This window comes from Mya arenaria, chromosome 5, assembly GCF_026914265.1.
Source record: "Mya arenaria isolate MELC-2E11 chromosome 5, ASM2691426v1".
NCBI classification, from domain to species: domain Eukaryota; kingdom Metazoa; phylum Mollusca; class Bivalvia; order Myida; family Myidae; genus Mya; species Mya arenaria.
Window position 1 is genome coordinate 73,390,214 of NC_069126.1, and position 12,912 is coordinate 73,403,125.

The 12,912-nt window shown below is 35.0% G+C and overlaps 1 protein-coding gene across 1 annotated transcript in view; it reads left to right on the forward strand.

Annotated features, from left to right (window-relative positions):
* Positions 1-12,912, forward strand: part of LOC128234229 (hemicentin-1-like) — a 48,324-nt gene that overhangs the window by 17,409 nt on the left and 18,003 nt on the right. Inside the window, exons 7-11 of the mRNA XM_052948329.1 lie at positions 625-809; positions 3,744-3,906; positions 6,686-6,946; positions 10,269-10,535; positions 10,950-11,216. Of these exons, the coding sequence (XP_052804289.1) occupies positions 625-809; positions 3,744-3,906; positions 6,686-6,946; positions 10,269-10,535; positions 10,950-11,216 (1,143 nt within the window). The remainder of the gene's footprint in view (positions 1-624; positions 810-3,743; positions 3,907-6,685; positions 6,947-10,268; positions 10,536-10,949; positions 11,217-12,912) is intronic.

Below are 12,912 nucleotides of genomic sequence, written 5' to 3' on the forward strand. Positions count from 1 at the left end.
GCAGTCGACAATCGTAAGGACTTTTATAGCAGTGGGCAATCGTAAGGACTATTAGAGCAGTGGACACTGGTAAGGACTGTTAAAGCAGTGGCCAATTGTAAGGAAAGGTACTGGTAAGAACTGTTTATCATTTAGCGAAGGAATGTAATAGCAGGAGGCAATGGTAAAGACTGTTATAACAGTGGGCAAAAGTAACGAATGGTATAGCAGTGGCCAATGAGAAGGACTGTTATAGCACTGGGCAATACTTAGGACTGTTATAGCAGTGGACAAAGATAAGTAATGATATAGCAATAAGTAATGGTAAGGACTGTTAAAGCAAAAGGCGAAGGTAAAGATAGTTAATTTAAAATATATTATAGCATTGAGCAAAGTTAATGCAACTTATAGCAATGGGTAATTGGCCTGCATTATTGGGTTTTAATAAAGCGTTTCAATTGGTCATCGAATACGGTTAATGGCAGTTTCTTTTTGTGAAATCAGTCATTGAAAAAGAGTTTGTAGACTTATAAACAAACCACGAACTGACAGTTATATATTAATAGTGTTAGTTGAATTATTTTTGGTTGTAAATACATGTGTATATAATTATTTAAATTTGGGTAACTTTTGAGAATTGTGCAGGTTGTGGTGGAAATTTCACCATACAACGCGGCACGATCGTGTCTAAGAATTATCCCAACAACTACCCTAACAGCAGTGTCTGTGAATGGCTGGTTACTGTCAAAGATCGGCACAACATCGAGCTGGAGTTTACAGACTTCGATGTGGAAGGGGCGTCGTCAGACTGCAGATATGATTACGTGGCTGTGAGTTCACAATAAATTATTAGGTTATTAACGATTGTTACAGGTTTATATTTAGTAAAAAAAACATTATATTCGAAAATATTCCTCACGTGTTCTTTTCGTCTGGCCAAATACACAAATGAACATATATCAATCCACACCCTAGTTAATTTTAGCTGTTTTAATTGAAACAGATGGGCTTTTTGACAGCGTATGTACCCTGTGACAGTAAGCTATTTTTTGTCTTTTAAAGGCACGAGTTTTTAGTCCAATCTTCTGAAAATATTTGTCATCATGTTAGTTAATATCAGTGTGAATATCGGTCATATCTGGTCAAAAGGTAGGTCACTAGATAAAATATTAAGCAGTGTTTACTTGATCCTCTATTAACATTCATCCTTTTCCAAAATTGCATTTGTCAAAACAAAAAATCAAGGTGGTTTATGATTATTGGAAAAATGAACTCATTTTCACTGTTATTCGTACAAAGTAATACCCTTTACTAGTACTTTGTTACTTTCTTGGCAACATTAATGACATGTATGTGCGTAACCTATAACGATTATAACGATATACGAGGGTTTTTTGCCACATGTGTCGGCAGGAGCAAATTATCTTTTACATACTTTGAACATAATTAAAAAAAGAAAAAATGATTTCCATCCTTACATTCAAATCTTGTTCAATGAAGACAAAGAATACTGGCGATTGCAATTTCATTGGTTTGTTAAGAGCATGTTATATCCACCTTCGAATTTTATAAGTTCGTTAACCATGTTAACTTAACCTGGTGATAACACTACGAATGTTATGCGTGTGTACCACGAAACAGTTCACTTAACCAAACCAATGAATGGAATATCCTAGCAAGCTACATTAATACGTTCCTGGCCCTTAAATGTTATTTATGTATTTTATCAGGCTCAGTTATGACTCTCATATCCCTAGCAAGTAAGTAATCAACAAACGACCAGAATAGGTTTGTTAATGGGCATTTATTTAACGCCGTAACAACAATATACATTAGTTGTATACACAAGGTATAGGTTGATGACTTATCTGGCGGCCAAAACCGCAACAAGAGAAACGCTGCCAGACAAAAAAAAATATGCTTACACCAATATGTAAGTGGTAAAATAGTCCATCCCTCGCCAAAGAGGATGTAGTCTCAAGCCCAACCAGTGGTGCATTCCCCATTCCTGTCAAAGTTGACAAAGTACTGGTTTCTTCACAGAATTGGGACAGGAGAATGATTCATCAGATGCTTTCACATTCAAGCTTCAATTAGATTTTAATTTTCTTATATATGCTTTTTTGTGGATCATATTTATATTTCAGTGAGTTATGATAAATATATCACAGTAACGAAAAACTGAAACAACGTTTTGATGTCATTCACTGGTTTTAAATGTTAGCTCGTTCTGCTTTACGTACCTCCAAATCATGCATACCAGCATGTACATAATATGCACAACATTATCAACAAAAATTTAATTTGCAATCAGTTATCAATAAAAGGGGCGCTGTAAAGATTGAAAAATAACAACACAAAATGCATAATTATGTTTAATTTATTTGACTTTTGTGATTAAAATGTAAAACTCACGATTTGTGTACCACTAAAATAATATCAGCCTTTAAAAAAATATTTTTTTTAATTAATTGGTACGCGGTCATAAATTCCTCGGTTAAAAACGCCTAAATCTTTTATATTTTTTATTTGTACAAAGTCATAATTTAAAAACAAACTTTTCTCGTTGAAGTCAAATGTTGTTGTTTTTTCAGTCGGATATCAAAACTATTTCATCTCATAAACATCTTCACTCCTGAATGTTCGTTCCACTTGTGCAAATATTACTTTTGGTTCTCACTCCATGACTGATTATTATTACTTATTTAACTGATATCTCACTGAAACAAACAATAAGCCTATCTATAATTTCCTCATGTACACGACCTATTTAATGTGGCTCAGGTTTATTATGGCCCTGGTACCAACCTATCCTAGTTTATAAAGTGATGCGGTACTCACTCACAACCATCTTAAATGAAAGTTGATGGAGTGATTCATTACTGTCTTAAATAAAAGCGCTGGAAGCGTTTAAATGCTGTAGTCGTTTGATTTACTTTTTTTAAATTATGTTCACAGGCAAAAATAAGCGAATCCAAAACTCTTTTGATTGGCCCTAAGCTTTACACGATAAGTGCCTGAATGTAATAGCCTAAGAAAGGATATTATAAATTGAAGAATTGTTAATACAATTAGCAAATTTCATAACAGTTACTGATTAACCATCTTTTATAATGTAATTAAATGAAACCCGGTATTGGCGAAGGACGTTTTAATTATTTGTAGTTGGTAAAGTAGGGCGTTTTTTTTGTCAACACATTTCCATTTTCTGCGTTATTATCTATAATTTCCTATGCCCCTCAATTCCTCACCAAGATCTATTTATGATTTTTTCGACTTGCTTTCAAACTCACATTAGCGTTGCAATCTGATGAACAATTTTATATAAAGTTTGGTTTTCTTCGCTCTATTTTAAACATCATAACACCATGCGTCAAATTTGGTAACTCCGGCACTTGAATTCCTGTAACATGTCATGTCAAAAAGTAGATCTGACAGTATGTGATTTCGATTTACCGTCCTAAACGCTGTAGGCCGGCGATCTATAACCTAAAATCGATCACTCCAAACCACTCTAAGGTATAATAACATAATTGTGGAACATCTTTAATGTTTCATATTGCTTTAAACGGTGATACACAAGATCAATATAAAGCAAAAAAAATGGGAAGAAAGTTCTAGAACTCTTGCTTGGCAGAAGGTTAAAGTATTTGATGAGCACTGTCCAAAATTAACTGACAAATTTAGATGAGTGCCACTTTCCACAGTCAATGTTCATGTTTTGCTGAATTATCATTAAATATTAATTATTTGAATGTATTTAGGTTTATGATGGTCCTTCCATTGATGCCACAGAGTTGATGAAACACTGTGGTAACTCACTCCCTAACTCCACCAGATACCGATCTCTCAGTAACCAGCTCTACATCCGCATGAAGACCGACGGAAGTGTCAGTAGGCGGGGATTCAGGGCAAACTATACCACAGGTAAGACAAGGTGATTTGTTTAAAGCCAAATAAAACGAATTTAAAGATTATCTTCCTCAATGTACCTCGTCTGTTTATTTCAACTCGGTAAAAGCGGTCGTCAGTGTGAAAAATGGCTAAAACTCAAAAACTACTCAAGATATTAAAGTGTGAACAAGTACATATTTGAATATGACAATGTTGTAAGTTTTATATGTATTCTAGATGTTCGTCAAGGAGAATCATTGTCACCATTTTGTTTTCAATGTATTCAAATGATATAGAATAATATTTCATGACAAATAGGTATCATGGTTTCGATTTAGATGTGTTCAAACTATTTGTATTTCTGTATCCTGATGATATTGTGGTGATTTCTGAATCTGAGGCTTGTTAACAAGGAAGCTTGTTATTACTTAAATAATGTAGTAAATGGAAGTTAATTAACAATTCACAGAAGACAAAGGTGATAGTTTTTAAAAAGGGAGGTAGATTGAAATTTAATATTTATATACAAAGGTCAGAAATTAGATATTCTTGATAATTGTATATAATTTTGGATTGTGTTTACACCAGGAGGCTCTGTCACTACAACGTTTCATACATTATCTGGTCGGGCTATGAAGGCTATCTTTAAATGAAAGCAGTGATTGTCTAAATATCCTTCATTGTCTTTTAAACACAGATAAGATATATTTGACAAACTTATATACCCTGTCCTAAGTTACCGCTCTGAAGTATGAGGTCTTTTTGAAAGTCCACAAATATATTTTTTGTAATGAATTTCTAGGGGTAAGATCTCAAACTCAGAATTACTTTGTTTATGATGAGCTTGGTAAAACGTCATTGTTTTGTGAACGAGCAGTACATGTCAATAGATATTGGCTGAAAATAGTGAGTATGCAAACTATCAAATATGTTAGAACTGTGTATGATAAAATGTGTATATAATTAGAAAGACACACGAATTGTAAATCTTAGGTATATATAGTTAGAAGCTTAACACAATGAACTTGTTTTAATGATATATGGTTGAACCAAGGTGTTAGAATTTTTTGTCTATTTTTACATTTTTATAGCATAAAGATACGGATATATTTGTACAAAACTAGAGCTTAGAATTAGCCGAGTCTAGTAGAGATAGAACGTATGTGATAAAATCAAAATTTAAGTTCCAGCCCTACCTTAACGATGTTAATATTGCTAAAAACGGAATTGCTTTATCGAGAATGAGAGTATCTGCACACAGATTACAAGTAGAAGCTGGTAGATGACATAAGCCAGTATATATTCCATATACAGAAAGAAAATGTCATTGGTGTAATGTAACATTTTGTTTTTGAGTGCTAACTCTATACTGTTATAAGAAAAAAAAACATACATTAGAGTTATTATGTACGACCAACTGTTAAAAATATGCTCAAAATATAAACGAATAGAAAATTAGCGATGCTTTTAAAGCTATATATTTAAGAAAACATATTATAGTTATTACGGATAAATAGTGACAATATAGTTATTCTCTCCTCACGCTTTTGTTTCTGATGTATGGTATGCTATTATTAACTTCAAATTGTTAAATTCTTATTATTAAACTTGATATTTGTATGACTTCTGACTATGAAATATTAATATATGTTGTACCGCTTGTGAATGCATCGGCATATTGCTCTATAAACTCTATGTTTCCACAGACAATATACATTGTTTTACAAAGCCCATAATTCTGTTTAAAGTGACAATCCACCTAAAATCAATGCATACACATCTTAACAAACATACATTTTGAGTGATATGACTTTAATTACTTCCTAAATAATGCATTTATGGAAAATGTTTATAACCGTTAACAAGATCGTAGCCGTGTATTTAATAGCTGAAACACACACATATTAAATGACTTGTGAGTGCTAGAATATCAACAGTGATCATCTTTCATCTTACAATGCAGAAAAACCGTGTTTCCTGCACCTTTCTTTCAAATTAAACACAGTATCCTTCATTAGAACCTTTTTTTGATATATTTTATCCTTTTAGGTAAGCACATGTATTAATTGTGGTTTATCTTATTTGGGAATAAGAGTGCATCTTTAAATATTGGTTGAATTATGCTCCTTGTTTGACTGACTTCGCGAAGCTACTGTATCTTTCCTAAACTGCTTTCATGTATCTTTATTAAAGCAACGTTTTGTATTTTGACCATATTCGCAATGCAAAGTTATAGAACTTTTATTGGTATTGCTTGGTGGTGTGGCTATGTAAGGATTGTAGGTTGACTTTGATATATGTTTCAGGAAGCTTATGGGACATTTTCAGTGAGATTGCCAGGCCACCGCAAAAATTAATGCACGTTTTAACGCGAGAGTGTGGTCTTGTGTTGTGAAGGAAACCGGAACACCCCACACACTCATCTCACAATGGAATATATAACGTGATGAGTCATATCTCACTTTAAATGTGTGGTGTGAATACCTAATTTAAAAAATACTTGATATTTTCCCCTACCAATATATCAGATAGTCCCGAAACAGTGTTTTATTACACGTTAGCCAGGTATTTCATAGGGAAAGAGGGAGAAACCCTGGGGTATAAATCGTGTTCCGCCACCTGTAGCCAAACATGTGGTTGTACACAATAACTATTTCTATTTCAGTTCTGGCCCCGTCAGCCACTTCCTACTCGGCGAAAGATGGAGAGACCTGGCGGTATATATATGTAATAGTGATGCCACATTGTGTAACCCGCCCTGTACATAAGCACACAGTATGCATATTTGCTAATCACCTTATCGATATTCTAGTTTCAGACGTGTCTCTATCTCCATCCCAGACGTCCTATACGGTGACAGAAGGAAACACGCTTGTACCTATAACATGTTCTGCCACGTGTTACCCGGTATGTTTGTACACGTGGTCCAGATTAGGGGTGACGGTCAGCTCTACGGCCACACTTAACCTTGGTCAGGCGGAGAGAGCGGAGGCCGGATCATACGTTTGCACGGCAAGACACCCTGGTTTAGGTGTATCAAGAACAGGACCACTAGTTGGAGTCGCTATCAGATGTAAGAATGTTTTATATGAAACATATATTCAGAAGTGTAGGTGTTTGCAACCGTTTCTCAGACTTTACTCTCTTACTGGATACGTGCAAATTTTTGCAATGAACATACACTATCTTTGCCAACGCGATCGTAGGTATCAGTGTTAATTTGAAAAGTAAAACGCAGAAAATAAAAGCCACATGTATTTCCCCTTATTGTGTTATCATGATCAAGAGAGATATACTGAACAATTATGACTGAAATCAAGGACAATTTAAAATTTACTTAATGAACGTGTTAAAGAATATTTTCTCACGAAGTACCAGTTTTTTTTATAAATGTGTAAACTAAATACATAAGTATGTGGCCATAGCATTTCGTTAACGTTAGTCATGTTTCGGAAGTATTAACAGATATATGAGCTGATATTGCGACGCTGTTTTGTTCATTTAATTTCTATAAAAGAAAAATGAACACTTCTGTGTTTAAAGAACATCTTGGAATACTACTCCCGCTAAAACATTGATATATGTTTCTGGTAAAAGTCCCAATGCTAATGAAATGAACTAAGTGTCCGTGTCGTTAAAGTGTCCATGACACGGCTAACACTTTCTCCAATTATTTGTACTTACTTTTCATCAACTTTTACCTTGATTCCGAGCGAATCTTATATTACTTTCACGTGTAAATGTTTATGGATGTAACCAACGCCAAGTCTTACACACATTTTGTGGCGCGAGGTCAACTTAGTGTAGCTATTTTAGAATCATTTACCATCAAATAGAGAAAAAATTCTGGGCGTTTCCATCTTCAACTTGCGAACGGTCTGGAAGATGTTTACCTCGTAGTTGATTGAAACTAACTCGAAAACGGCGTTCCGGCGCCCGTTTCCCTCACCACCGCTAAGTCTAACACGATTGCGAGAAACAATTATCTTTGTTTCCAACTTCAACTCGCGAACGGTCTGGAAGATGTTTACCTCGTAGTTGAGCATTTACTTCAGGGAAATCGCGGACGTCCTTCGGCTAACTGACTAGTCGTATTTAATGTTGCGGATTTAAAGTAAATTTAAATGACATACTTTGGAATTATATGCAGTCTATCCATCTGGCACCTGGTGAATTAGGATCGCCGATCCATAGAAATCCTCGATTTCATAACCCATGCTTTCTGCGGTTAGTGATTGTTAGGTGTCTCCAACACGGTAACTACTGTTTGAATTTGGTTTGGGTAATAATGCAATAACCAGATGTCGTCTTGCGTTATGATGCGATTCAGAAATATCCCTCCATCACTGTCATATCGTTCTTAGAACTCTGTGGTACACGACATCCGTTTGGTTTTATGTTCGGTAGACATTAGCCTCAGCACCCATCTTGCACTCAATGCGTTCATCGTCTGCAATAGACTGACGTCCGTCCTTAAAGCGTAAATGCACCTTACACTTCAGATAGCTTATACAGTTCTTGCCATCATGCACGTCTGTGTAGACGTTTCTTCGAGCTCTGAACAAAACTGTATCACTGTCCGTATTGTTAACACGTTACCACAAGTGTCTCTTAGATTCGGGGCTGTTATTTGTATGATATTTATGTACAGAGCAAACATACAAATCAGGAAATAACCTTTTCTATACACAAAATGCCTGATTTGTAATAAGAGTATGTTTGATCCTACGGTCCTCAAATTTCGTCGGGAGGTTGTTCGCGGGTATCAGATGACCTTTTTAGGTATATATTTTAAAAGTCAGGGAAGAGGTGACCTTGGACGCAAACAGCTTGTTCGATTGATAACTAGATTATAACTGGCCCTTCGGCCTTCAAACATGGCCGGTAAGTAGGTCATCACAACATATGACTCATTTTATTATTATGTCAGTGAATCAGATATCGTGGTCGCGTTGATATCTTATACAGACACTTTGTCTGGTTGATTACTAAAATAAGTTTTTATCTACGGTCCTCAAACTTGGTAAGTAGGTTCCTCATGAACAATTTTGAGTTCAGTCGGTCAACAGTCACGTTCACGGTGACCTTGAATGAAAATCATTGTCCGATTGATAAGCAGAGTATGCTTAGGTCTACGGTCCTCAAACTTAGCAGGGAGATTGGTCATAACCTGCAGATGACTCCCTCTGACTTTGAAAGTCGGCAGGTAAATATTCAAGGTCAAAATGACCTTCACCACAAACACTTTGTCTGATGAATATATAGAGAACAATTGGATCTAAGGTACTCAAACTCGGTGGAGATATTTGTCATGACCTTAAATTACACCACAAACATGCAATGCAAAATGACTTATAGGCTGTCATTAGATGTTATAGATGTTTAAATTACGCCTTTTGTGCTCTAATAACGACTATTCTTACGACAAAGCCCAGAAGGGGACATTTGCCACGTGAACGCTTCCGTTTATTGTTTGCAATTAAGTCACTTAATTTTATAAATCAACTGTTTACTTATATACTAAATGACGTCACCATCACGATCAAGCATCCTTTAAATCATTAATGTTATTAAGTATAATTATGCTTCTTTTTTAAATCTTCCAGATTTTAACATTCATTTGTTTATTGATTAATTTATTTTGTATTCCTAGTTATTAAAGCAATATTAAACAAATTTACAAGTAGGATATTTTACTTTTTTGCCATATAAACAGACATTGCTAAGTCGATTAAAGGTAGATACCAATATTGAAATAGCTCACACATATTGATCTTACATAATAAATCCTATTAATAATCCGGACAGTTCAGACAACGCCTTTGGGGTCTTTAACGTATATTATCACGTGTAACCCACTATAATTTTTTATGCGTTTACCCAATTACTTATCTTTAGTATTAACTTCTACCAGTAATCCACTCAGTTTTGATTACATTTTCCTGTCCCTGTTCGCAATGTCAAACCCGATAACAGAGGGAGAAATTATCGAATAAATAACGTGATCGGCCACATATAACCCACAATGTGCGAATACATCCTAAATAGACCTTAATATTAACTTCTACCATTATCACAGACGGTCTTAACAATGTGTATCTGACCCTTCCGCCACGTCTTTCTCTGACAGATAAAGAATTCCTGGGATGTACAGCGTCCTCGGTCACGTGTCGCCAACCATTTTGCTATGCACACTATTTTTTCTTGAATATAACCTTTTACCAATATTTCAGACGGTCCCGACATCAGAGTTCACAGTTCGCCACGTCCTACTCGGTGAAAGATGGGAAAACCCTGGGCTATATATATGTAACGTTCTATGTCCCGTGTTACCCGTCTAGTATTTACAGTAAATACAACAACTTGCAATTAATAATCACTTTACAATATTCTAGACGGTCCAGAAAACCTGTCTCTGTCTCCATCCCAGACGACATACACGGTGACAGAAGGACACACACTGGTGTCTATAACGTGTTCTGCCACGTGTAACCCGGCCTGTACGTACAAGTGGTCCAGATCTGGGGTGGCGGTTAGTTCTACAGCAACACTAAACCTTGGTCAGGTTGTGAGAGGGGTGGCCGGATCGTATATTTGTACGGCAAGGAACCCAGGGTCAAATATTACACGGAACGGAAAAACAGTGAACGTCAATGTCAGATGTAAGAATGTAAACAAGTCAGTACCGTAAGATAATTTAGGTGCTACGCCACAATATACATATATTTTTTAAAGTTTAGGCGTATTAAAAAGTGGAACAGCAATTTAAGTCACTGTCAGATGTAAGAATGTTTTATATGGAATATTTATTATTAACATTTTGACAGTGTTGGATCTTGCAAACCGTTTCTAAGATTTTCCTATGTTTAATATATATGTTTAACAAATATAACAAGCTCGTGACCATATGCTTTCGTTACCGTTAGTGATGATTCGGAATCCCAGTGTACCACATCCTACACACGATTATATAGAGGTACATTGTATCTAGTGTACACAGAAGTGATCTGTTTCCACGTATCCACCATGAACAAACGAGTCTCAATCTTTAATGCTCACTTCTGTCACTCTTTCAGACGGTCCAGACAATATGTCTTTATCACCATCAACCACGTCGTACACGGTTACGGAAGGAGACACTATAAAGGCTATAACGTGTGCTGCAACTTGTAACCCGGCCTGTACGTACACGTGGTCCAGATCAGGATCGACGGTCAATTCTACAGCCACACTGAACCTCGGTCAGGCTGTGAGAGGGGAAGCCGGATCGTATGTTTGTACGGCAACAAACCCAGTTTTAGACGTATCTAGAAGTGGATCAATAATAATAGTCACTGTCAGATGTAAGAATGTTTTATATGTTTAATATCTGTTCAGATGTGTTGTGTTCCGCAAACCGTTTCTCAGATTTTAGTCTCTTACTCACAATGAACATGTACGTTATTTTATTTGACAACAAGGACAAAGGCATCAGTGTTAATTAGAAATATACAACATAAAAAAGTAGAATGTTCTTCATGTTTTCCCTTTGTTGTATTATCATTTAAACAAGGTAATCAGTGTTTGGATATATGCATAATGAAAACAGTTGGTCTGTGTCAAAACCCTTTCGTTACCATGTGTCATGTTTGGAATTATTAAAAGTGTTGCTTATTGAGCTGATATTCAATTTGGGACGATTTTTGTCTCTCATATTTAACTTATAGAAAGATAGTGTTAATTAATTAAACAAAGTCAATACTACGAAGAAATATTGAAACAAACAGGATTTTTTCTCTTCAACTACTGTATATTTATTGATATTATCAATCTTAATCCCATAACACAAACCAAGTTATAAAATTATAACTGGCATGTCTTCGATCCTGAAATAAATCAAAACACCTCTGTTTGGTTTGGGACATGTTTTGTTTTTAATTCGACAGAGTCAGTCTTGGTGTCAAATACAATCCCACGTATGTTCATGAATAAATACCACATATAGTTAATATTTCCTTTTTAGCCTTGTAAAAACGATATTTGAAAAGTTCTTGCCTCTTTCAAAGTAATTTAGCCGTATGATGTATTGTCAGGTCATGCCAAAGTAAACAATATTATTGGCATTAATTTTAGAAATCAGAATTAGCCATAGTCCCAGGTTATGTAACAACTAATCTAGTGGTTGATTGGTTCCCTATTTCAATAATTGTTTTCCATTTGCTTGCACAGTACCCCAAAAGGATGTATATACATATTTTTCTAAAACCATGGACAGTCAAATTAACATTTTTACGTAGCAACTATATTTAGCAATAAAAAGGTTATATAAACTGTGACTATCAGTTGAATTGTTATGAAAATATTAGAACATATGTTCAGGAATAGATTCGTTATACGTTTTGTATTTTGCACTTAACCTAAGATGCAATATGTTGTGTAAAAGAAAACTATTGATGTTGTATACCCATGAAATATAATTTAAAATTATTTAGTGATTCTGTCCGTGAGGCATTATTAACATATATCAACCAATTCATAATAAATAGTTCTTTCTGGGTTTGAAGAACATCTTGAAATATGCATCCCGCTAAAGTATTGAGATATTTCTGTTTCTGATAAAGTCACAATGCTGATGCAAACCTTGATGCAGTGCCAATGATGCAGAAGTGTCCGTGATGCTGTAGTGTCCGTTACACGGCCAACAGTTTGTTTCATCATTTGTAATTGTTTTCATCAACTTTAACTTTTATATCCGGGGTCTGGATGTAGTAATAAGGTCATGATGCAAACATTCTTCAATGGTATATAAACAATTTAATGTATATTCTAATTTCAGAAATAGTAATTTTTCAAGCCTTTCTCATATTTTTTAATCTTGAAATACATTTTATTGATGGTTATATTTCATAATCAATGGTTTTTACATGCTTTTTATTCACACAAAAATGAAAACAGAATATTCATCATTTTGATTTGATTTTGATAGAAAAGACAACTATCACAAACACTGACACTGGCAATACATGTATATTGAAGTCCTGACTTGTCCTACTTAAGTCA